Source organism: Heteronotia binoei, chromosome 6 (genome assembly GCF_032191835.1).
Source record: "Heteronotia binoei isolate CCM8104 ecotype False Entrance Well chromosome 6, APGP_CSIRO_Hbin_v1, whole genome shotgun sequence".
In the NCBI taxonomy this organism is placed as follows: Eukaryota; Metazoa; Chordata; class Lepidosauria; order Squamata; family Gekkonidae; genus Heteronotia; species Heteronotia binoei.
This window is the reverse complement of record NC_083228.1, coordinates 118713493-118740788: the sequence shown is the minus strand read 5'-3', so window position 1 is coordinate 118740788 and position 27296 is coordinate 118713493. Positions and strand designations below refer to the sequence as shown.

The 27296-nt window shown below is 41.9% G+C and overlaps 1 protein-coding gene across 1 annotated transcript in view; it reads left to right on the top strand.

The window, feature by feature from the left end:
* Positions 1-27296, top strand: part of SI (sucrase-isomaltase) — a 161015-nt gene that overhangs the window by 10571 nt on the left and 123148 nt on the right. The window contains exons 4-11 of the mRNA XM_060242435.1: positions 3101-3221; positions 4132-4241; positions 6974-7125; positions 10768-10939; positions 15594-15693; positions 17059-17171; positions 18259-18384; positions 27044-27175. Of these exons, the coding sequence (XP_060098418.1) occupies positions 3101-3221; positions 4132-4241; positions 6974-7125; positions 10768-10939; positions 15594-15693; positions 17059-17171; positions 18259-18384; positions 27044-27175 (1026 nt within the window). The remainder of the gene's footprint in view (positions 1-3100; positions 3222-4131; positions 4242-6973; positions 7126-10767; positions 10940-15593; positions 15694-17058; positions 17172-18258; positions 18385-27043; positions 27176-27296) is intronic.

The following is a 27296-nucleotide window of genomic DNA, read 5'->3' as shown; positions in this document are numbered from 1 at the left end:
AAGATCTACTTACTTTGGAGGGGAAAGTGATGCTTGTGGCATCCCCTTTGCTTTGGTGCCTGGGACGGCTGCCCCCTCTGCCCCCCTGGATCCGGCCCTGATGTTTAGTGTTCTGAAAAAGGCACTTTGTGTTATTGTGTGAGGTGCTTTTTCACTGCCTTCCATCTATTCTATTTCACTTTTAAAATGGGATTTAGATGAAACTGACTTTCTATGTGGATTTTCACATAGGATAGGGTCCCATGGAGGACATTTGCAGACTGAAGGACCGTGATTTCTGCTGATTCCTCCCTCCCATTTATTTATTTTAAACATTATTAATTGCCTTTTTTCTTTATATAGCTCAAAGGGGCTTACAATATAAATAAAATACATAAAGTACATAAAATACGTAAACTTTTTTTTTTTTTTTAATAACAGTTTAGGACTTTAGTACTTTAATCATTTGCTGCTTTGATTCCCTGTTCAAGCTGTCCCCGAGTGTCTCCTGGAGAAGCATGGGACACATTTTTTGCTCCAAGAGAAAGAAGGAAACAAGGAAGTCACGTTCTCCATAGATTCAAGTCAGAGGGCTTTTCTTCATTCTCATTTTACTTGCTGGTAAGTTCCTGTTTCCTCATTGTTATTGTCTGTTCTGCATATGTTTTACTCTCTCTGTTGGTCAATTCGATATCACAGTGGTTTATTTCCAGTATTTTAACTGGAATTTAAACTGGAAGTGTCTATGCTGGACATAAATCTGTAATATCAAATCAACCACTAGAAGGAGCAAAACATGTATCAAACAGAAAACAAAACCCCCCAGAGAAACAGGAATTTACCAATAGAACAAAGCAGTAGACAAGTTCACCTTTAAGACCAAGTAAGTTTTATTCAGAATGTAAGCTTTCGTATGCTCTTAAGCAGACTTCATCAGACAGCAAGTAACATGAGAATATGGAAAAGCCCACAGAGAGTTTCTGCTTGCGTGTGCACCCGCTGCATTGGCTATACCCGATGGACTCCTTATGCCATACTGAATTTTCTCATCTTTAATATGCCATAAGGTTTGTTGTTGCATCTAAAGGCTGCTTCGTATTTTCAACAGTAGTGGCAGCAAAGGAAGCCATGAGAGGCTTATATTCCTTCTCCCCAGACTTCCAGGGTTTGTATGGATATATTTGTATGGATATATCCCCTACAGGGATATACATTTTCTTTCTCCTTCCAAGAAAACATGAATTTCTCCCATTTACTTTGCTTGCTTGCTTAATTGACTTCAGAATCTCCAAAGCAGTATTTACTGGCTACCCATGTAGTTCAGTGGGGAATAACTCTACATGACCTTAGGATTTTTCACAACACAGCTATTTGTTTTAGGTGTTTGATTAGGTGAAACATTTATACTCTGATACTACTTCTCCAGAAATTATAGTTACCAAATGAATGGATCATGGTATTCTGTACCAATTCAATACCCACATTAATTGGTGTTACTTCAAACTTGCAGGACAAATGAACAAAAGTAGGAAATGACAGCTATCATTCGTGGGATGACATGTTAAAGTTTCTAGAATGTCTTGTCTTTGTCCAATATCTTTGTTTCTAGAATGTCTTATCTTTATCTGAGATCCTCATGGGTTCAGTGAGAGTAGCCTTCTTATGTTAGCTGATCTCTCTTATTTGAGATAGTCTTGTGTCTTCTTTATCTAGAAGGATGGGTGCTGTTTCCACATGGTGTTATGCCATTTTACTAAGGAATGTGCTTCTATATAATGGAATGGATCCAACCATCCTCTAGTCTGAGAAGCCTTCCTCCAACAAAGTGTCTCTTCCATTAGAAGAGTCCTCACTCAAGAAAGAACCGCTTAAGTTGGAGAATGTCTCCTTAAACTAGAGAGAAAGCTCAGTAGAGTGGCAAAAGAGAAGGAGGATCTAGTTCAACAACTGTGTAAGTGTGGCTTTCACCTCCAAGTGGCATGCTTCTCTGAGTGACTGCACTTGTCCCTCTTCTGCTTTTGTACCTCTTCTGCTTGTCCCTCTTCTACTTTTGTACTACTTCTGTCATTGTGGAAGTTGTTTCTGGTTGAACTAAGAAATGTTAAACTACATTCTGGGAATTTATAAGACCAGGGTTTTTTGTGGGGTTTTTTTTGGAGCAGGAACTCCTTTGCATATTAGGCCACAAACCCCTGATGCAGCCAATCCTCCAAGAGCTTACAGGGCTTTTCTTACAGGGCCTACTGTAAACTCCAGGAGGATTGGCTACATTCGAGGTGTGTGGTCTAATATGCAAAAGAGTTCCTGCTACAAAAAAAGTCTTGTATAAGGCTGAACTAGCATATGCAAAAAAGAAAGCAGCAGAGGATGACTTGAGCACATGAACTTCTACAGTGTAGTAGTCAGGGATTTTTTAGTAGAAAAATCCCAGCATTGGCTCATTTGCATATTAAGCCACACACCCTGACATCACCATTGTTTCACACAGGGTTTTTTGTAAAAATAAATAAATAAAAAGCCCAGCGGGGACTCATTTGCACATTAGGCCACACCCCCTGATTCCAAGCCAGCCAGAACTGCGTTCCTGTGAGTTCCTGCTAAAAAAAAAAAAAAAAAAAAAAAGCCCTGGTAGTAGTTATCACATTTGCTAATGTACAAAACATCCCTAGTTTGAATCCAGGCAGAAATTATGAGTTAGTTTTAATGAGTTCTTTAGTTTAGTGGTTATCAGGTTTGCTTAATGCTTAAGAGGCCTTTGTTTCAAAATTGAATGGCGCTTGGGGTTGCTCTCTTGAGGTCTTCAGGCAAAGCTTGATGAAACATCTCTCAGGAGTGCTCTAGCTTTGGATTCCCTGCACTGAGCAAGAAGTTGGATTAGTCTACACAATGCTTTCTTTCTCTGTGATGCTATTAACAATCAATCTCACAGATCAACTCCAAGAAGATTGTAAAATGCAGCTTATTGTCCAGAAATGATTTTTTTTTTAAAACTGTTTTTTTAAATCATTCAATAAACATAACATTACTGTAACCAATCAATACTGAGTAAAAGAATTACAACTGTTAAATTATTTTAAAGGGTTTTGCTGACTTAATCTTCCTTTTCTTGCAAACAATACAGGACCTATGTGTACTCCGGGGCTGCTGTTGGAATCCTTACAATGAAACATATATACCCTGGTGCTACTTGTCCAACAGCCATGGGTACCAAATGGATGGGTCACAGAAAAACAACCAAGAAGGTAAGAAGAACATTGAACACATATAGCACCTAGGGTTATGGTTTACATTTGTGATTTGAATAATACCTCTTCAGATAAACAGGACAATGATTCCATATGGCTAGGTAGATCAAATGTTAGAATGCAAACACCGATCCCAGGTAGGTTTTTAAGGTGCTACCCCGCAGTGGCTGAATTGCCCTCGATTGTCTGCATTTAACCAAGTGAACAGCAAGAGAAAAACAGGAGGTTGCACTGTTCTGAATGCTATGACATCACAGCCCCTCAACACTCTAGGAATTCCTCAAATTTCTATGGTCTTTACTACAGAGAGAGGGGGAATTCCTAGAGTGTTTGGAGAGGCTGTGATCACCTGTAAGTGACATCACAGAGTCTGAAATGCTTCCCCCTCACAGGTTCCATGTCTCAAAAGCTCCCAGAATTCATAGGTATCAGCCTGGCAACCCTAATTCCAAGCCCTAATTATCTTAAAATTCAAGTGCTGTCTCTCCCTGCCCGCCCCCGAAAAAAGAACACACTCTCTTGTCTTAACTCACAGGATTGCTGGACTGAAAATAAAATCAGAATTGTAAAGTTTGTTAATCACCTAAACGCTGCAATATTTGGAGCAAGTGCCATTAGATAAAGTGAGAGTTGTTTTTTGATTAAGTATATGTAGGATGGCACTTCTGATGTGCCATAATTGTCATCGCTAGCTAATTTTGCAAAAGGTCCATTTTTGAAGGTTACTGGAGGTGGCCACAATGACTAACCATTAAGAGAACTGCTTCTCCTTCTCATTCTGTCTTTCACTAGTTGGGTGGGAGCAGGCAGATGCATTTGCCTGGAGAAGTCCAAAGGCTGGTGGTTGCTTATTTCAGGTGCTTTATTTTGGGTGTTATAAGTGATGTTTCAAACTGTTCTTTTAAAGGATTTGAAGCCAGATTAAGAAAGCTGCCTGCACCATCCCTCTTTGGAGGTGACATTGATACCCTTCTTGTGACTGCACAGTATCAGACACAAAATCGGTTCCGGTTCAAGGTTAGATTACTCATTATTTTAATTAGTGTTATGTGCTTATGTTTCTTAATTCTAAAGGAAGCTATGATGGTCCATGTGGAAAATGTTATCTCACCCAGTGGAGTGATTCATACTTTGCCCTTGTCCCATTATTGCATAATCTAAAACAGGTAAAAATAAATCCACTTATCAAACACATTGATTTATAAGTACTTGAAAAAGGACACTTTTTAAAAAGAGAGAGAGATTAACTGACATCAGAAGGCTAGTCTCACTGAACCCATGAGGATCTCAGATACTTATTAGTAAACCTGAGATTCTTGGAGTAATAGACTGGCTTTATCTTGCTAGCCTCAACACTTATTTATTTATTTATTTATTTATTCTATGACTTATATCCCGCCCTTCCCATAAAATGGCTCAGGGCGGCTCACAGCAAACAATAAAACAGAGTTTAAAATATTATTACATATATAAACATTTTAAAAATCAGGGCATTTAAAAACCTAAGCCTTAAAATCTTAACATCACATCTATACACATCTAATAAGCTACATTTATTTCCCAGTCAGGCGTAGGCTAGCCGGAAGAGGGTTGTCTTACAGGCCCTGTGGAACTGATCAAGGTCCCGCAGGGCCCTCACCTCACCTCACTTAGGAATGGAGGTGGATTTTTTTTATATATTGGGTGTACAAGGGGAAACATTTAAAAAGATATGAAACCATGACTGCCTCCTTCAGTATAATCCTAAACAGAGTTGGAAGAGAAGTATGAAAAACAGTATTCTGAGTACAGACTTTTAAAAGAGCATTATTTTGGGGAATCTTCTAAAATTAGATACAGCCAGGAATCTAATTTTAAGCAAAGGAGAGCACAAATATCAGTTTAAATAGAAACAAAGGTAATCCCAAGGTAGAGTCTTCTCTATAAATCCTTGTTAGCACAGTAACTTGTGGCTGATTTGAATTCTCAGTGCTTCCTCAAGTTTTAAAAAAGGAAATAATCTGATTACAGTCATTATAAAGAGCATCTTATATGAAGACATTCTTCAATAGGATCTGCCAGATTTATATCAGAATACAGTTGGCATATTGATTCCCTGCCAGTATCAAATTTCCCAATAGGTTTCAGGTTTTCACATCAAATCCTGTCAACCAAGAATCAGATCTTAATACTGTTACCAAATCTGAAATGTCACAGCTAAAATAGGATAACAATGTCAACAGAAGGATTTGAAATTGTGGTATATTTATCGTTATAAGATTCTGTACTATAATGAATATTAACATACTTAGCATATGTATGAACCCTATGAGGAAAGGCTGAGGGCCTTGGGAATGTTCAGTCTGGAGAAGAGGAGATTGAAGGGGGACATGATTGCTCTCTTTTAAATATTTGAAAGGCTGTCATTTAGAGAAGTGCAAGGAGCTATTCCACTTGGCAGCCAAGAATAGGACCTGAAGCAATGGGCACAAATTACATGCAGAAAGGTACCGGCTGGATATTAGGAAAAGAAATGTTTACAGTCAGAGTAGTTCAGAGATGGAACCAGCTGCCTAGGAAGGTGGTGGTTTCCCCTTCATTGACAGTCTTCCAAACATGACTGGATGATTATGTGTCAGAGATGCTTTAGGCTGATCCTGCATGGAGCAGGGGGTTGGACTCGATGGTCTGTATGGCCCCTTCCAACTCTATGAGTCTATGTATAGCACCTATAGCATTCAGAGTGCTTCATGTAAGATTATTTTTGGAGAAAACCAAATTTTAGAGGGAAGGGCTTGAAGTCATAAGAAACTGAAAGGGATTTAGGGTTACCAGCTAGCAATTGGTGCCCAGTGGGAGACTGAGGGGGCATAGGCTTGGGCAGGGAGGATACCATCATATCAACCAGCATAATGTCAATTCAGAGGTGAACCCAGAAGTGACATCACACTGCTCTAGGATTCAGCAGAAATTTTATGGTTTCAGGGGTTTTCCCTAGAAATGATACCATACTGTCAATACAGTGGCATTTTTATCTGAGGAAAGCTGGACTTCATGTATTGATTGGAAATAGATCCAGGTGGGTAACTGTGTTGGTCTGAAGCAAAAGAATAAAGCTAGAGTGCCCTGGACTCTGAGATTTAAGATGCCACTGGACTCTAATTTTATTTGGTTGGAAATAATCTTTGGCTACAGGCTTTGAGTGTCAACCATAATGCCCAGCACTCAGTTGAGGTCCTGTTTAAAAGTAGGTCATACCATGCTGTAAGGTTATGGTGCAGAGAAAATCATTAGAGCAAATTATGACACGCAATGAAAATTCAGCATGTTTGTACAGTTTGAGGCCCTTGAATGAGTGGAGAGAGTGTTGGTGAGAATGTTAAGTCTCAGAAATTGTTCAGTTTTACTACAGACATATTAGACTACCTTTTAGTGAAAATGCATTGGTCAGAAAAAAATAATTTCCTTTCTCTTTTATGATAATAAGATCGAATTGATAAAAATAGGCTTTTAATATAGTAATCTGAAGAACACTCAAGCCAATCAAAAAAAATTGCATGGATTCATTAACTACAGCTGCTGTGGTTGACTAATGAATCTAATATTTAATTCTGAAGTCTAACACCATTAATTATATCCATTAAACATCTAGCATGTATGATATCAATTCAGAAACACATCATGGTGGAGGGAAAGTTTGCTACTAGATAAGTAGATGTTAATCTGGGAGTCCCTGTTAAACTTGTTTTAATTGATGTTTTTTTTAACAGATTACTGATCCCAACAATGCAAGATATGAAGTCCGTCCTGAGATTCTGGACCCCTTTACAGGAACTGTGGACAGCACTTTCAACTACAGGGCTGAACTAACTGAAAATCCTTTTGGCATCAAAGTGATCAGGAACAGCAATGGCAAAGTTCTGTAAGTGAGATGTTTGTTTTTTATTTTAACACTGCTGTCAATTATATCTCAATTGTCCAAGTTTTCTCTTTAAAATGGATATCTGGGTTTTTTTCAGAATTTCTTGGTTTTCAGAAATTTACAGAATGTTCACATACTTGTCTCAGTAAACTTTAATACTATAAATCCCACCCTCCAAAGCAGCTGTTTTCTCCAAGGGAACTGAATTGCGTAGTCCGGGGATAATTCCAGGAGATCCCCAGGCCCTGCCTGAAGGTTGGCAGCCCAGTTTGTAGTACTTGTTGTATCCATTGCATTCTACAACAACTGGCTACTGAGGGAAATGTCTGTGCAATTTTATCAGTTCCAAGTGCTGCAAAGCTGCAGTGAGTTGAAGGAGACATGGCTATAAAACAGAACTGCTGAAAACAGAAGTTAAGATACCACAATTAATAGAGAAAAAAGATATAACTGTAGTCTCGGCTGTGTGTTTTGTAGGGCTACCAAGCCCCTGGTCCAGGCGGAGGGAACCTCCCCCGATGTCGCTGCCATGATGGGGTCACCTGGCGACATCGCATAGAGGCCACTCTAGGGGTTTCTGGGAAAACTCTATGGTCTAGCCATTTGGGAGGAAAAACTCTATGGTAAATAGCTACCATAGAGTTTCCCCCTCCCAAATGGCTAGAGTGTCCAGGAAAACAGTCACTCTTTTTTAGGCTATCCTACTTCACAGAGCTGTTGTAATAATAAATTAGAGGAGCAGAGAGACCTCTGTATGTTATCCTGAATTCCCAGGAGAAAGTATGGAGTAAAGATGAAGTAACTAACCAAATGAATTTCAATGGGATTAATGTCCAAAAATGTATGTTTCAGATTGCAGATTTATATCTGCTGCAAAAGAGGACTGGGCCCTAACCTTGCTAGTTATAGAAAAGATGGAATCTCAGCAGGTGCACCTTTTATTCTGTTACATGATAAAATCACCTTCCAAATTCCCATGTGATTCAAAAAGCTCTTGTTGCATCTCTGAATACATAATTCCTTGCAGCACCGAAATGTAGTTCTTATACTTCCTGTTCACTTTCACTCAGCAAATTAATGGTTCCCACTAGGGTGTGCAAAAAAAATAAATTGGAATTAATAGGATTCGGAAATATATGGGGCCAAAATATTTGGAATACCGTATATTTCCGAATACCGGTACTTGGAATAGCCATATATACGGGAGATATACGGCTATTTCCGAATACAAGGCCCCATTATACCTTATGGGCCATTGAAATCAACGGCAAAATAGGGTATATTGGAAGCCACCTGGAGGGGAGGGGGTTTGAGGGAGAGCCCCCAAATTTGTAGGGGACCTGCAGGGGACTCTCCCCTACGAACCCCCCCAAGTCCCAAAAAGATTGAGCCAGGGGTTCCCATTCCAGGGGCACCCAAAGAGGGTGCCCCTATCCCACCATTATACCCTAATGGCCATTGGAATCAATGGCAAAATAGGGCATAATCAGAGGCTACTGGGGGGCAGTGTATATGGCTCCCGTATAATGTCTTCTAATTGGATTCGGAAGTATACAACGCCATATACTTCCAAATCAGGGGGTATTCGGCAGTCTATTTGGTTCGGCTGAACCGAATGCACACCCCTAGTTCCCACATCCTTTTTGAGTTGCTGTCCACTCTGAAGAGCAACCTGGATTCTAAAAGTATTGTCAGGAGAATCCATGCCCATATAGGAGCCCTTTCCCTGCTGTGATAGCTCACCATTTCTTTTTACTCTAGTAACCTGTCTGAAGTGATGTTAAAAAGGGAGAGTACCTTGTATTATTTTGGTAACCTATGATGTATAACATTATTAGATCTGAAATCAGCACTAAGACATGAAGGATAGTGTATTTGTAACAGCTGGCCATCCAGATGGAGCCCTTATTCCAGCATCATGTCTCTTTCAGGGGAGGGGGAATAAAGGAGAGGGGAAATTATCTTTGTAGACAATAAAATGTCCCATTCTAAAACTCCTGTTTTTCCCCCTCTGGTGGAAAGAAAATCAGGTGAATAGGGGGATATATTATTCAGGTAAATATGGTGAATCCCAGTTTACTGGTTTGCACAATGAAGGATATTGATTATGTAACACACGGGTTGGTGATTTGTACCAAGTTAAGGTTTCTTCCTAGGAGATAACCATGGAACACGTCCCTTTATATAGGCAAAAAATGATGTTGTGTGGCCATTGATGGGATTGGCACAGACCAATAGGAACCTTTTTAATTCAGAGAACTACACAATATGGCAAACTCTGCTGTCTGGGGGTAAGGGAACTGTATTTTCCTAGTTGTTATGATATTGCTAAATGAAAACTGGGGAAAACTGTTTCCTCACAACTGATGTTACAGCTGGAGGAGAGGTGTTTGGAACTGCTATAACAGCTGGGTAATAATTGTGCATTCCTTGTCCAATAAGACACTAGTCCAGAATGGCCCTAGGAGAAAATTGGATAACGATTCTGTTCTTGATAAACCTCTCACGTAGAAGTGGAGGAAAAGGTGCAGAAATACACTCTGTTTCCTTCTCAGGTCACAATTAAAGTGACAAACAAAAGATGATTAATTACTCACCTCTTCAGAGCTGACTTAGGTTTGGCCATTTACAGAGAAAACAGCTCTAGCCCAGAGAGCTGCAGGTTTTTAAGTAATGATGCTGAAACAGCCTTGGTATTTCAGAGGTACTTCTGCGTGCAGACACCTGCTTTGTGCAGCTAACAAAAGCAGAAAACAGACTACATGGTCTAATTAAGAATTCATGAGAAGAACTGCTACGGTTGCAAATATACAACAATCTTATTATCAGGATGTGGAATAAATAGCAGTGGTACAGTGCTTCAGAGACTCCTTCCAGTGAGAAACTTTGTTTAGAATTTTCAGCTTCCACAGTATCCTCTTTTTATTTTTTTTTAGTGTATTTCAATATATTACAATGAAATATGAGGGCTTTCCTTGCCATGGCATTTCAAGGTGGTTTACAACGTAAAACACAGAATAAAAGCTACAGGAAACCAACATACAATTCACTCAGGCTTATAATCTACTTGGAGAATCAGTGTGGTGTAGTATTTGCGTGGTTAGAATGGGGAGGCCCAGGTTCAAATTTCCTCTTTTGCAGGAAACTCTCTAGACAGCCTCAGGCCAGTCACTTTTTGTCTCAACCAAACCATTATCCCAAGATTGTTTTAAGCATAAAATGGAGGACAGGAGAATCATCATACTGTGTTCTTCAGAGAAAGGGTGGAAGAAATCTGTGATATGCCTTTGATAGGCACTCCAGGAAATGATGTAATCAACTTTTAGGAGGGCACACAGAATAGGGGTTCCAGGAAAGGTGTAGGAGGGGGCTCCCACAGCTGGACTCTGTTATTTGTTGATGATATTAATTCTGTGTTTATTATGAGTTCATATTTGTAGTACATACATCAATGATGTCTAGGAACATAGAATATACCATTCTTTTATAAATAAGAAAGATGACCCTGAATGTATGATGAACCCACCAAAACAAAGTTATAAATAAAAAATATATATTTTTTAAAAATACTGTACATATCTGTCCTATTGAAAAGACTTCTTTAAGCGGCTTCAGTATGCTATCTTGCTACTCTTTCAACAGGTTTGACAGTACTGTGGGGCCACTGGTTTATGCTGACCAATACTTGCAGATCTCAACTCGAGTGCCCAGTGAGAATGTTTATGGGATAGGAGAACACGTCCATAGACAGTACCGGCATGACTTCAACTGGAAAACGTGGTCTATCTTTACCCGGGATGCTTTGCCTACTGGGGTAAGTGATGAATACTTTGTTGTATTTTATTAAGAATATATTTCTATGCAGTGATAGAAAAAATATACACATAATTATACACATTAGATCAAGGAATTAAGCACTGACAATTATAACATCAGCTCTGCTAGATCAGACTAAGGAAAGAAAAGGTCCCCTGTGCAAGCACCAGTTGTTTCCGACTCTGGGGTGACGTTGCTTTTACAACGTTTTCACAACAGACTTTTTACGGGGTGGTTTGCCATTGCCTTCCCCAGTCATTTACACTTCCCCCCCCCCCAGCAAGCTGGGTACTCATTTTACTGACCTTGGATGAATGGAAGGCTGAGTCAATCTCGAGCCGGCTACCTGAAAACCCAGCTTCCACTGGGGATCGAACTCAGGTTGTGAGCAGGCCTTAGGACTGCAGTACTGCAGCTTTAACACTCTGCACCATGGGGCTCTTTTTGATGAGATTAAGGGTCTATCTAATTTAGGATCTGTTTTATATGGTGCCCACATGCCCTGTGAGTCCAAATAGGTCAAAGAGGTTGAGGTGCTCCTTCACTGTTTTCTCACACCAATAGGGTTACCAACTCCAGGTTGGGAAATCCCTGGAGATTCCTGGGGACGACAGGTGTTGGGAAAGGGAGGGACCTCAGCAGAGTATAGAGCCATAGAGTCTACCCTCTGAATCAGCCATTTTATCCATGGGAATTGATCTTTGTAGCCAGGAGATCTGTTGTAATTCAGGGAGATATCTATGCCCCACATAGTGGTGGCATCTCCAAGCACTCATACTGCATTTGAATACTGATGGACCTAAGCTCTATGTACATGTCTAATTTCATTTAAATAAAAAGCAAGGAAGTGGCACATTTAAGACTAAGCAGATTTATTCCAGCATACTTTGTTGTGAGTCAGACCTTGCTCCTTCAACTGCACTTGGAGTAGGGTTTTCAGCCCCACCCTGGCAACCAGCGGGAGACCAGATGGGGAAGGGACATGGTGGTGCAGCCATCAGCGACAGCATGGCATCCCTTTGGGGAAAACATAGAAGTGACTTTATGCCTCTGTAGGACTCACCAGAAATTCTATGGTGAAACTGCCTCTTTCAAAGCTGGACTTGCCACATAATTTATAACTCAGTTGTTCTTCATTTTCTGCATGCCTGCTGTAGCTGTTTGAAAAGCTGAATAGCAAGATTCTTGCCTTTCAGTTCAATTTATTCTTAAAGAAGAAGATGATATTGGATTTCTATCCCGCCCTTCACTCTGAATCTCAAAGTGGCTTACAATCTCTTTTACCTCTCCCCCACCCCACATAACAGTCACCCTGTGAAGCAGATGGGGCAGAGAGAACTCTTACAGCAGCTGCCCTTTCAAGGACAACTCCTGTGAGAGCTATGGCTGAACCAAAGCTATCCCAGCAGCTGCAAGTGGAGGAGTGGGGAATCAAACTGGCTTCTTCCAGATAACAGTCTGCACACTTAACCGCTACACCAAACTGGCCCATGTCCCTGTTAACCAGTAATGTGCCAGAATGGAAGGCATGTGTTCTGAAAAACTTAGCTGTTCATAAAATTACCTGGTCTTTCAGTTCTTCTGGGGGTCTACAAACAAGGCAGAACTATTCTTCCCTTCAGAGTGAAGCAGGAAGCATTGTCACCATTACAGTTTAGCTTTCTGAAATCACATTGTTTTGGTGACACGGCGTAATCAGAAGCCAACTGAGAATGATGCTTCCTTCCTGCCCTCATCCATCTGGATGCCATCACAGAGCCCAAACTGATGGACTGCGTGACATTGTGACGGTATCACACAGACAATGTGTCTGATTGCTTCAAGAAGAAACATGTTATATCAAAAATAAGGCATGAACCCTTCAGATTGAGGGAGAAGCTGTTTAAAAATGTTAAAATATCTGCAGAATATGTAAACAATGGGTTTTATAAAATTGCCCCTGCCCTATTCCAGGAGATGTAGGGCTTGTGCCTAGGAAGGGAGCTCAGTGAGAATGCGACACTATAGAGTATGTTCTTTGAAAAATAGCTCCATCCAATCTCAAGGATTAGGCAAGGGCCAGTGTACTTTTGATAATTTGTAGTCCTCCCTGCTCAGGCTAGATCTATCTCAAGTTACTGCTTGCTACTGAACTAGGGAAGCTAGACTCCCCACTGAGGATGGAGGAACCTCCACCTGAAGGCCCCTGCCACTGATCTGTTGGCCTGGGGTTGGGGGCTTACTTGGCAGCAAAAGGAAGCTTAGCTAGTTTTGCCAACAGCACAGCAACAACACTTTCAGCACACACCAGAAGTGATATCATCAGGTGGCTGCCTGTGGCGCGGCACTGGCAAGGGCACCGGTGCGAGCCCTGGGAGGGCGCTGGAATGGCTCTCCCTTCTGCCCTTGCCTCCATTGTGAGGGAAATACCAGTGAAAGTGGCTGTGAGGGAGCCACGTGCCTGTGCTGCAGAGCGTGCCACGGGGCTGCCCATCACTGCCGGCTGCATCAGAGTAGGGGCGAAGCTAGGGCAGCCTCACAATGCACTCCATGGCAAAGGCACGCAGTTACTCCCCGCCAGAAGGTTGTCAGCTCTGCCTGGAAGAAACAGCAGCTTTGAAGGGCAGATTCTATAGCATCACAACTCTACTGAGCTCCCTCCCAAAATACCTTTCTCAGGATCCACCCCCAAATTTCCAGGAATTTTTCAAGCCAGAGCTGCCTATTTTATTTAAATCCTCTTTTGTTTTCTCTACCCACAAAAAAATAATCCTCCATGCTCAAAGAAAGACAAAACTGTAGAAACTTTCCCCTAACATTAAGTTTTCCCTTTGAAATAAATTTATTTCCAGTTTGTGAGGACTGTGTGCCATCTGAAGTGGTACAGCCAAGACAAAGATTTACCACATCAGGAAGCATTAGACTGAGAGAGCCTATAGAGAGTCAGTGAAGTTAAATCAGATATGCTGAACATGAGCTGCTGATTTAAAAATAACACAAAAATTCATTTTGTGTTTGTCATTGGTGCTGACCTTCTGTTTTCATGCATGACCCTTTTCTGTTCTGTTGGGGATGTTGATAATCAAATCTTCTTGCTGTATTTATGCGGGGTTTTTTTCCTTGAACAAAAGCAATTGTTCGCTAAGGCATGTAAACACTTTCATAAACTAGAGACACAGTTGAACAGATAAGGAACTGTGAACATTTTTTGTTGTTGTAAAATGGGCTTTTTAAAACACTGGCTTTTTTCTTCTTTTTGTGTGGCCAAAATTTGAGGTTCAGCTCATAGTTAAAGCCTGAAGCTTTAACTATTAAGGTCATGGGCACCCCAGGCTAGGGTGTGGGGTGGGAGATATTAAAAATAATTTTTTTAGCATAGGAAAATAAAAAGAAACAATACAGGAGCTGTGTGATTTTACTACTTCAGAGAAGAACGTGAGAATCAGGACTGAATATACAACTGCCAACTTTGTTCTGACCCTGCTCCCAAGCCTTCCTATCATTCATAGAAACCAGAGTAGTGTAGGGCTGTTTCATGGAGAATTGGATTTGTATCTCTTCTCATTCAGGAAATTTGCTGGATGTCATTGCTATAGCATCTCTTTCTCTCACCCAACTTACTTATAGAGAGGATCCAGCATCATGCTGGTGTTCTATGTCAGCTTCTGGCACAAAAGCAGAAGTGAGACCATAATGAATCACCTCAATGCAATGACATCACTTCTGGTTTTGTACTAGAAGTCACATTGTGCGCCAGCGTGACACCGGCACACCTTGCTATTTCACCCCTTTTCTCTCTCACTGGCCTGTGAAGTGCTAACAGGGAGGCCTCCTATTATAAGAGCCCTGTCCAGTCCAGGGAGGACAAACTATTCTGAGCTTCTTGGAGAAGTTAAGACTGGTGAGTCTTTTGTCTCAACTTTAATTTGTCAAAATTTCCCTGTGTCAGATTATAAACTGTCATACAGTGAATCAGAATTTTGGTCTAGTGAGTTCAGTACTGACCACTCTCACTGGTAGGAACTCTTCAGGTTCTCAAGCAGAGTTTCAAATCACCTACACATAGATTATTTCTTTTTTTTTTTTTTTTCTGGAGAGGCTGGGGATTGAAATTGAGATTCTTGGTATGCACAGTAGATGATCTACCGCTGAACAACAGTGCTACTTCATTGTTATGAAGGGTATAGGGGAAGCGAGAAAGCTTGCAACTTCACTGAATGGCAACCAAAGGGACCATGGAATCATCTGTTATACCTTACAGTTAAATTAATATTAAACTGTGATTTAAAAAAAAAATCCTTATGCATCATTTGTTTTCAAAGGTAAAAATTATATGTCTGCTTTGCTGCTTAGGCAAAACAATTATTACACTGAATAAATAGTAAGGAAATGTCCCAAGCTGATAACAAAGTAGCCCCTCCCTACCCGAAATTTACTTGGTCTAACCATTAAATTAATATTAATACTATTGTAGCTTAGACAGATGTTTTCTTCATCAAAGTCCTTTGTTTTTCTTCGTTTTCTGAGTAGAGAAGAAAGAGAAAACAGAAGAAAATGGGAGCATTTCCTTAACATTCATTGATTGTAGATTAGTACTTTGTTACCAATGAAGAGGTTTTGCAGGTTTCAGGCATGCATTTGCACATTTTAATTTTATCTTCTTTCCTTCAAAGGACATGATTAACCTATATGGAGCTCACCCTTTCTTTTTGTGCCTGGAAGATGAGAGTGGAAAGTCTTTTGGTGTTTTCTTAATGAATACCAATGCCATGGGTAAGAAAATGTCTTATGAGGTATAGTCAGGCATCAAGGTGATTTTCTTGTGCCCCTTCTAAAATCATTTAAGAAACAGTTGCCCAGACATCCAGATGATGATCAGTTGTTGCTCCCCCAACTTCTAGGTGTTGTGAGATATTTTCCTAGCTAGCAAATTGTAGCTCTTCCTTGCTGTAAGACAGGATTTTTTCCTCCTAACTTCCATGACTGTTGTGGTTGCAAATATTGGATTCCTCAAATCCCATCCTCTTCAGTTTGCACCTAGGATTGCCAGTCTCCAGGTGTCCCAGAATTACCAAGTGTCTCTGGGTTACAGAGATGGCTTTTTTTTTGTAGCAGGAACTCCTTTGCATATTAGGCCATGCCCCCCTGATGCAGCCAATCCTCTTGGAGCTTACAGTAGGCCCTGTACCAAGAGTCCTGTAAGCTCTTGGAAGATTGGCTACATCAGGGTTGTGTGGCCTAATATGCAAAGGAGTTCCTGCTACAAAAAAAAAAAAAAAGCCCTGGATATAGAGAGAGAGTTCCCCAGAGAAAATGATTGCTTTGGAAAGTGGATTGTATGGCGTTATACCCCATTGAGGTCCCTCCCCTCCCCAAACCATGCCTCCACCCCAAATCCTCAGAAATTCCCCAAATTAGAACACCCTAGTCCTGGAATTTCCTAACCCAAAGTGGGCTATCCTAACCCTAGGGGGAGTAGAATCACTCACTTCAAGTTTGGGAGTGTGTTCTCTAAACCAATTTGTTTACTTGGCAGAAAAGCAGTAAATAATTTTTTTAAATAGGTAATAGATAATTCTAAACAGAGTTGGACCCTTCAGAGGAAATCAGTGGGTTCAGAAGTGTGTAACTCTGCTGAAGTTTACACTATTAGAGAGCAATCCTAAGCAGGTCTACTCTGAATTCTACTAGTCTATTCAGTGGGGCTTATTTCCAGAAAAGTGTCCTTAGGATCACACTGTTAATGTATCCGTTGATGAGAAAGAGTTGGAAGACGATTTACCAAAGTTTTACATTAAAAAATTGTGATCTTTTCTCAAGTTCACCCATTTGGATATAAATGTCTATTCTATTCGCTGCATGCCAGCTTATGGTCACCCTGTCATAAGTGTACAGGAGATCTTGTCTTCTGAAATGATTCAATAAGTGTTCATTTCCCAGGCTGCTGTGCAAATAGCCACTGATTTTTGACTTGCCATTCTTTCATTCCCTTTTGCAAAGCCAAGCTCCATACAACTACTATGGTAGACCATCTTCCTCAATCATAATGTGAATTGATCTTCTCTGTCTATACAAAATATTCTCTTTTGGGTATCTTATACTTACGGCTAACCAAGATATTTTTTTCTGTCTTGATAGATGTTGTATTTCAACCTGCCCCAGCCATAACATACAGAACAATTGGTGGGATTCTAGATTTCTATGTTTTTTTGGGAGACACCCCTGAGCAAGTTGTCCAAGAATATATATCAGTAGGTTTCCATCATGTGCAACATTTCTAAGTCAGTGATGTAACTTTGGATATATTTTGGGGAAGATATTGACTTTGCAACGTCCATTAAGAGTGGCTCATGCTATTGTGAATATCACTTGTAATTTCTATGTTACCCTGGGTCATGGGACATGTTAATCATTATGGTTTTGCACATCTCATTCTGTGAGCCAAGGTTATTTTCCAAAGAATGCTCCCATGTGCAATGAAGAGCCTTTGACTCTTTCCTGAAGATAAAAGGAAGCAATGAAGCAATGACTCTGAGATATTGTAAATGCTTTACTCATTAACTTTACTTGTACTCCTCCAGTTGTACACACTCCTTGTTTTCTCCTTTGTTTTTTCTTTGACTTTCTTTTCAATTCAAGACAAAATACCTGTCTTCAAGCATATAGCTATATATGAAACCAAAGGAGAACACCTCGAGTTGCCATATGCATAATCCCATCCTTGATTCTTTCTTTTTTTTTAAAGTCATTTCTACATTCTAGCATACCTTTCCTTAGACCCTAGCTGGAGTGTCTGGCCCATCTTATAAATTGCAGTTTTGGGTGTCATCAGTTTGCATTCAACTTCTGTAGTGTCAAGAGTTGCTTGCTATTAACACTCTTGTGTTACGTAGATAGGTCACTATTGTTCTTATTTGATAAAGAAGGAAAACTGAGATTCTGAAAATACAAATTGCCCAGTGAAGTTTAAAGGCAAATTTAACCCTCAAGCCCCCACATCTTTATAGAACCAGCCAGTAGCTGTGATCCTTCAGTGGTAACCCCATTTATAAACTTTCCATTTTCATAAGCTTGGTTTTCTCCCCAGAACTTCTGATTTTCTCTGTGTTTTTAAATTTGCTAAGAGAGTGAGTCAGGGTTGGAATGTGAGTCACAGGATGGGAAATGAATATAAGAATGATCTATAGACAGCAAAAAAATTTGGAAGGCAAAAATCTAGTAAAAATAAGAATAGTTATATCATCTCTACCCTCCTTTTTTCTTTATAAAAACTGATTAATGTAACAGTATGTTTTTATTTAAATAACAAACTCTAATTTTCATGTTCTACACTTGCAGCTGATAGGATTTCCACTAATGCCTTCCTATTGGAATCTAGGATTCCAGCTTTGTCGCTGGAACTATTCCGATATTAATGATTTGAAAGCAGCAGTACAAAGGAATCGGGAAGCTGGAATACCTTACGTAAGTATTTTAAAAAGGTAAAGGTAGTCCCCTGTGCAAGCACCAGTTGTTTCCAACTCTGGGATGACGTTGCATCACGACATTTTCACAGCAGACTTTTTTACGGGGTGGTTTGCCATTGCCTTCTCCAGTCACCTACACTTTACCTCAGCAAGCTGGGTACTCATTTTACCCACCTTGGAAGGATGGAAGGCTGAGTCAACTTTGAGCCAGTTACCTGAACCCAGTATAAGGGACTTGTAATACAGGAAGGGGCTAGTGGCCTCTAAAATGCTTTGGAAACAGAAGCCAAATCTTTTTTTTTAATGGGCAGCTTTCTGAAATGTTCAGCTTCTTTAGTTTTTGTGCTCCTGGGGTACATGCGAATGCTGATAAAACATTGCCCAGAGAGAGAGAGAAATGCAATTGTCTGCGTTTGTATCAAGATTCTTTTTATGTGGTGTTTGACAGATGAACAGTAGTACATGCAATATCAGTAAAACAGAATAAAGACGGGATCTTGGTCCAGTTGTGATTGCATCTCCCTCCTCCCCCTTTTTCGTACTGTTTTATCAGTGCATACATGTGCATCACTAATATTTGTGGAGGGGGGAAATGAAAATGAATTTACAGAATTAGAAGCTGAACTGTGTACTGCAGATTCAGAACTTATTTTACAAATTATTGTAGTTACAGTAGAAATCTGGAAGAGTAGAATGCAGGGGAGAAAGAAATCATAGAACAATAAAGGCATGAAGCATGGAGAAGCACCCACATTTGGGTGTGATTTTTAGCATTTGTGAAAATGCCTGGTAATAGAGAAAAGGTTTAATTAAGTGTTTCTGACTGGCAGTCAGAAACAATAATCCCAGAAGAACTGGATTTGATTCCCCACTCCTCCACTTGCAGCTGCTGGAATGGCCTTGGGTCAGCCATAGCTCTTGCAAGAGTTGTCCTTGAAAGGGTAGCTTCTGTGAGAGCTCTCTCAGCCCCACCTACCTCACAGGGTGCTTATTGTGGGGGAAGAAGATAAAGGAGATTGTAAATTGCTCTGAGACTCTGATTCAGAGAGAAGGGTGGGGTATAAATCTACAGTCTTCTTCTCATGTCCAGCAAAATAACCAGAGATTGAATATAATGAAAAAGAGTGGCAATGGTTATTGGAGGTCAGGGACTTTTAAGTCTCCCCACTTTTATCCCAGATTAAAGCCTCATCCATACATACCTTTTAAAATATATATTTATACTTTGCATTTCTCCACACAATGAAGGCTTAAAGTGGCTTAAAACATCTTTCTCTTCTCTTCTACTTTATCCTTAGAATAATAACCATGTGGTGTGGTGGATAGGAGGCTGTCTTCCTCTCAAGTGGAAGAAATAGCCACTCTACTGAGCATGCGGGAATGCTGTTCTAGCATCCAGTCAGATTTCAGGAGGGGAGATGGAATTTTATAGGGAAACAGAGCAAGGGAGAATTTAGTTCTGCCTCAGGGAGAGAGCTATGAGAGCTGAGGTCTGTCTTAGGAAAAGGGCAGACAGAGTGAAGGATAGCTCTGTCTGGTAGCATGGCAGAGTGGTTTACCTCTGGGAGAGAGTAGGGTACCCAATTGCTCGGCCCATTCCTAGACATTAACAAACCTTGTACCATGTAGTCTAACTCTTAGGAAAGGTAAGGCTGGTGTGGGTGGAATCCTTTGTGTGAGGGTCGAACCTAGTGGCTAGTCAGTAAAAGCTTGTTCGTGCTTGAAAGCGTTAGAAAAGATTCAGTCTACTATCTGAAGCCATACCTAGTTTAAATTTATGTGCCTCAGGCAAGTTTGTCTACCTGGAGACCTATGCTGCCAATCTGTTCCTTGAAACCAAACAGCAAATAAATATACAAGCCTTGCCTCAGTGATCCCAGTATTCTACTTGTACACCACAAAACTTAGGGACTGTTCAGACGCACAGTATAATCAGTTGTCGCTGCTGTTTCATACTGGATTAAAAGTGGCTGATCAGACAGCAACATCTGCCTCCTGGTATTAACTTGTAATATCCCCCCCCCCCCCAAAAAAAATCCTTCTCAGAACTGGAGTATTTTGTTACCTGCTCCTTTGCGGTGTTTTTTGAATTCTCCGGTTTCACCTCGTAGTTTCCCTGTCTGGATAGTTCTCAACCAACTTCCGGATGTCTGAAGGCTGTCCCGGAGCGAAAGAAGCCTCAGACATCCAGTTTACGGTCGCCATTTTTTTTTACTTAGCAATATACGCATAACCACATAACCACATAATGTTTTAATCTATGTGCATGTGCACATAATGTGCATAAAAGTGGAGAAAAAAAGAACTGCATGGTGCTGTCATGTGGACAGCAGAAGACGGTTTCACCACAGAGTGATTGGAATTGCAGTGTGGCAGTCTGATCAATAATATCCGGAACAAAGATATTCAGAACAGAACCGGGTCAGTTTAACATGGACTCAACACACTGTGTGAACAGGGCCTTAATCTCACAGCAGCAAACCCAAAGCCTATACACTTGTTGCCTTTAGAACACCTGGTAATTGAGGGAAAAGTTTATGGTTTAAAACAAACCTTGATCCCCAAAGGTCATAGGAGGCTGTGTGGATCCCCTCAGTTGATAGAAATGTCCTGTCACAGCAGGTTAGTCTGAGAGAATGTGACTGGCCCAAGGATCCCCATTGAGCTTCTGTGGCAAAGTGGGTATTTGAATCCTGGTCTCCCAGATCTTACTCTGATGCTCTAGTCACCATACTGGTTCTCTTGTGCCTCAAGCACTGCTTCCTTGTGATTAGATTCCATGTTTCCTTACCTTGGTACACTTATGAATGACAAATAATAATAATAATAATCTGCCTTCCTCCTCACCATCATGCGGCAGGAAGAAGTATAATGATCAGGTAGAAAGAATTGGCCCTCTCATAGGATTTTGCTTGGGAAGGAAGTAGCTTCTTTCAGTTCCACAGCATTTCTGATGGGTGGAAATCACAGTGATCATAGATAATTGTACAGTTAGCAAGTGCATATGGATAGAATACCAGGGGGCTGGATCCAGGGTAAACTGGCAATTTCCACCAATTCCTTCTTTCCCCACAGGCAATTCCTCAGGGTCCTTCATTTCCCAGGAGTGACCTTTCATGGATATCAGTGGGCTGCAGTGGGAAGGGGGGAGTAGGAAGTTTCCATTTTACTATTGAAGAATCTAGTTTGGATACAACTCTCAGAATTCCATGTTAATGTCTGCCAGAGATGAGACTTCTGAGAGAACAACGTCTGGATTCATAATAAGAAAAAAAATGTCTTCAGCTAGGGGATTTCATTACCAGGGGATTTTTCTTCCAGCAAATTAACAGTGTTCGATTAGTATTTTGATAGGGTCTTCCAGGTCAAACAAACAACCCCCAAGGAAAGAAAAAAGATTGTCAAATTTTAGGATATCATTTTAGAATGAATTACGCACTGTGGGAGCCAAGTGGGAAGGAAGTCTTCTCTAGAGGCTGAAGAACTCAAAATGAGAACAGGTGCTAAATTTCCTCACACCTGGGAGAATTTAGTTGTTGCAAAAAATGGCCTGTCAATGCAAAAAAAAAAAAAAGTGAGTTTCATCAGAAAGTGAAAAGGTATTTTCTTGCTTTGATTAAAGGTGTTGAATTTGAGGGAAACCAATTTTATATGTAATGTTAAAGTAGGGGGATGCCTGTGATGATTGTTGCTTCTTGAAGTTCATTTTCCATCAATCTATTTCCCTACTTTCCTTCTTTATATATTAAGGTAGAAATTACAGAAAATACAGTAACACAGCATGTTACCATGGTAATAGAAAGGGGGAAATGAATTATATAACATATAGTAAATGTTTTGTATTCAGGCATGTTGGAAAGCTTTTCCATTTCTGAATTTTCCAGCATAAATAGGGAAAATGGCATGAAACTATAAACTATGAAATATGAGCAAACCTCTTTATGTGGAAGTAGCTTTAGTACTCTTGACAACTTTGCCAGGTTTACAGTGCAATTCCTAAACAGTTATATTCTTCATTAAGGTCCATTAAAGTCAATGGGCTTAGAAGGGGATAAGTCTGTTAAGAATTGCATTGCTAAACGTTACAGTAGAAAAGAGTAAGTCCTATACTCTTTTTTACTGCTGCAGACAGAGTAACAGGGCTATCCATCTTGATCTAAAAGTTACAGTGAATGCACATACAATCCATGTACTGTGTGCAATTGATTTTGATTTGAGAAATGTTACTTTCACCACATGTAGAGCTGAACATGTAAATTAAAACCAACTGCACATTTTTCCAAGTTCCCTGGTTTCATTTGTAGAGTGACTGCACATTGACTCTTTCTTACAAACAGATGTATGCATGTACATGCAGGATGTGCATGTATCCACTCTAATGTGTAAATAGGTTAAGAAATTGTGCTCATGTGCTTCTTTTTCTTCTCTGTAGTGCAGATTTCACTACCCTCCCCCTCTTGGTGTGGTTTTGTGTCCCCAGACATGTTAGGTTCATACTAACTACACTAATTTTTAAAGACGGCTTGGAGTTGCAAACCCTGATTAGTTCGTTTATTGAAAATGTATCCCATCTAGTTTCCTTCATCAAGCTCAAAGTGGCTTATGCTAGGATTACTAAGACCTATGTAGGCTCTTTAAAATGGATGGAGTATGTGCCTTCTATCTCTAGTGTTAACAGAGTAACAACTCCAGAGATCATGGTGACACTGCCACCATATAGCAGTCATAGAGAGGTGTGAAAAAGTCTCCTTGTGGTGCTCCAGGGTCCTTCTAGTCACGTCCCAGCTCCCGTAAGGAGACCAGCCCAGGGACTTACTACCAGGCTACATATGACTAAAAATAGGAGGGAGGCCAAACTTCCCCCCCCCCAGGTTCCTGCCACTAAACTAGCGGGCGGGGGGGAGGAGTGGCGCTACTCATACGAGAGGCTTACTCCTTTAGGGCTCTCCCGGCCCTGGAGATCCCGGGCATTGAATGTGCCGGCCTGATGTGGGACGTTGGGGAGGGGTTGGCGATTTGGCTGGTGTACCGACCGCCTAACGCACCAGCCGTCGCCTTACCATCCCTGGTGGAGGCCGTGGCGGGCTGGGCGTTGGAGTGCCCAAGGCTATTGGTCTTGGGTGACTTCAATGTTCATGCTGACGACGCGGCCTCCAGCCAGGCGATGGATCTAGTGTCATCCATGGCAACACTAGGATTCTCCCAGGTTGTTACAATGCCCACTCATCAGGCAGGACACATGTTAGACCTGGTCTTCGCGGCGGGAGTACAAGTGAACGATATTGCAATGGAAGCAGTGCCATGGTCGGATCACTTTGCCCTTAAGGCTCGTATGGATATGTCACCCCAAACCTGCTTAGGCGGAGAGCGTATTTTGGCTCGCCCACGGAGCTTGATGGACCCGGAACGGTTCCTGATGGCCCTGCGGGATACCTGGCCCACTGGCGACTCCCTGGATGATCTGGTGGAGTCCTGGAATGAAGGACTCTCCAGGGCCATCGAGGAGATCGCACCTAGGCGTCCTCTGCGCCCCCGTCTTAAGCCGTCTCCCTGGTTTAACCAGGAACTGCGGCATTTGAAGCAGGATCTCAGACGACTAGAGAGGCAATGGCGGCGTACTCGAGACGAAGTGACTCGAACATCTTATAGAGAGAGTTTGAAGACCTATGAGATGTCAATCAAATCCGCAAAGAAGACATACTTTGCGGCTAAGATTGCGTCCGCAACTTCGCACCCGGCACAATTGTTTGATATAATTCGAGATCTTACTACGCTGCCCCAGGGCAGACCAAATTCTGTTGAATTGGAGATAGGCTGTGAGGCTTTTGCGAACTATTTTGTGGATAAAATCGCATCACTCCGCCTCGACCTCCCCATCAATTTTGAGACAGTTAATGCAACCGAGGCCCCGAGCATGTCTTCGGATCATATTCTGGACGGTTTCAGCCCTCTCAGCCTGGATGAAGTTGACAGGATCCTCTTATCTGCCCGCCCAACAACTTGTAAATTGGACCCATGCCCTTCCTGGCTTATTAAATCTTGCCAGAGGGATCTCAGATATCCTGTACGGGATATCATAAACAGATCCCTGACGGAAGGGCTTTTCCCAGCGCCGCTTAAAGAGGCTGTGGTCCATCCCCTCCTAAAAAAAACATCTTTAGACCCGGCCCAATTGGCACACTATAGGCCGGTCTCAAATTTGCCCTTTCTCGGCAAACTTATTGAGAGGGCAGTGGCGAGGCAGCTACAGACTTTCCTGGAGGACGCTTCCATCCTTGACCCACTTCAGTCCGGCTTTCGCCCCGGCCATGGGATGGAGACGGTGTTGGTTGCCCTGGTAGATGACCTTCAACGGCATCTGGATCGGGGTGGCTCGGCAGTGCTGATGTTGTTGGACCTATCGGCGGCGTTCGATATGGTCGACTATCGGTTACTGACTTGCCGCCTCGCCGACGCGGGGATTCAGGGGCTGGCCTTGCAGTGGCTTTCCTCTTTCCTTGAAGGTCGGGGACAAAGGGTCGCGATTGGGGGGGAGCTATCCCAGAGGCGCACACTTAACTGTGGAGTGCCCCAGGGAGCAGTTCTCTCCCCGATGTTATTTAACATCTATATGCGACCTCTTGCCCAGATTGCCCGAGGGTATGGGCTGGGGTGTCACCAGTATGCTGATGACACCCAGCTCTATCTACTTATGGACGGCCGACCGGTCTGCGCCCCAGAAAATCTGGATCGGGCATTACAGGCCGTGGCTGAGTGGCTCACACTGATTGGACTGAGACTGAATCCTGCGAAGACAGAGGTCCTTTGTCTGGGTCGTCGAGGACCGGGGGGGGGGAATCCCTCTGCCAGCTTTTGACGGTGCGCCACTGATGGCGGCGGACAGGGTCAAGAGCCTGGGGGTGCTACTGGAGCTGTCCCTAAAGATGGAGGCCCAGATAGCAACCACTGCCAAGTCCGCGTTCTTTCATCTTAGACGGGCAAGGCAGTTGGCCCCCTTCCTGGACCGTGACGACCTAGCAACAGTGATCCACGCTACGGTCACCTCGAGGTTGGATTACTGCAATGCCCTCTACATGGGGCTGCCCCTGTGCCAGACCCGGAAATTGCAGCTGGTGCAGAATGCCGCGGCCCAGCTGTTATTGGGCCTCCCAAGGTGGGGGCACATTCGGCCGGGTCTCCGGGCTCTGCACTGGCTCCCAATAACATACCGAGTCTGGTACAAGGTGCTGGTCATTACCTTTAAAGCCCTATATGGCCTGGGACCTGCCTACCTGAAGGACCGTCTCTCCCCACACGTTCCCCAGAGAGTACTGAGGTCTGGGACTCAAAATCTTCTCACCATCCCCGGGCCTAAGGAAGTCCGTCTCAAGACAACCAGAGACAGGGCCTTTTCCACAATGGCCCCTACATGGTGGAACCAGCTGCCGGAAGAGGTGAGGGCCCTGCGGGACCTTGCTCAGTTCCACAGGGCCTGTAAGACAACCCTCTTCCAGTTAGTCTATGCCTGACTGGGAAATAAATGTAGCTTATTAGACTTCTGTGACTCATATGGTATAGATTTAATGTTAAAATTTTAAGGTTTTTAGGTTTTAAATGTTTTAACTTTTAAATGTAATAATTTTGAATTCTGTTTTATTGTTTGTTGTGAGCCGCCCTGAGCCACTTTGTGGGAAGGGCGGGATATAAGTTATAGAATAAATAAATAAATAAATAAATAAATAATTTGTTTTACAGGGCCCAATCCTCACTAATTCTCCCCCTAAGGGCTCAATTGTCTCCAGCTAACCAAAAGCTGGTTATGGCTGTTACCTTCTTTTGAGTAGGGTAGATAGGAACTGATACATGGCAAGCCACTGACACTAACAAAAGGTTAAACAAAAGTTTATTTTAACAGTGCAGGAAATCCCCCAACACAATGTAATAAAAATAACAAAACTTAAAGCTAACTAGGAGCTCAACCTTTAGGTTGATTGTAGGAAGCTAAAATGTTCCAGAGTCCCCCAGGCACTCCCTCCTGGGATAGTCTGGCCACATCCACCAGGGTTCCAAAGTATTCTGACTGACCCTCAGGTCACTGCCACTCCTTGCCTCAGCAAGTCATCAGAAGGCACAGACTAAGAGAAAAACTCTCCTTTTCTAACCCACCAGCCTCTAATTGGCCTTCAGGGACTGATACCATGCAGCTGGTAGCTCCACCCTGTGGTTTACAGCAGAAGGGAAGGGATCCTGTGAAACTTGTTATGTTAAAACTTACCCCTGGCACTACACCCCTCCCTGTTGAATCTGTTCTATGTGGAAGGAACCAACCCCTATACAGAGTGACTCACCTCTGTGATGTCAACATGCTCCCCTATTTTCTATCCATGTAATGTGACCTTCATGGTTTATCACACTAGCAGTGGGATTATGAATCCCGAGGGCCCTGTCTCTCCCCCATTTCTGGAGAACAACTCTTGATTGGCTGTGTGTACTTTTCCTGCTAAGCAAAATGAAAAATTTCTCACACTCCACCAGTTCCAGAATTTTTGGAAAGTTATCATTGCCATAACACAAGTCGATAACTTTTGTAACTGGAGTTAGGAAGTCAAAATACTTTAAACATTTCAGTTTTTTAACATTTATTCACTTTATTAGGCTCACTTTTTGTTTTCTTTTAGGATGTTCAGTACACTGATATTGACTACATGGAAGATGCCAAAGATTTCACTTATGACAAAATAGATTTTGCAGGCCTCCCAGAATTTGTTGATGATCTTCACAGCCATGGACAGAAATATGTCATAATATTGGTAATTTCAATTATTGTAACATTTTATAGAAATATTGTTGAAATGATTGATTGCATGCAGGGCTTTTTTCGAGCAGGAACGTACAGGAACGCAGTTCTGACTGGCTTGGCATCAAAGGGCA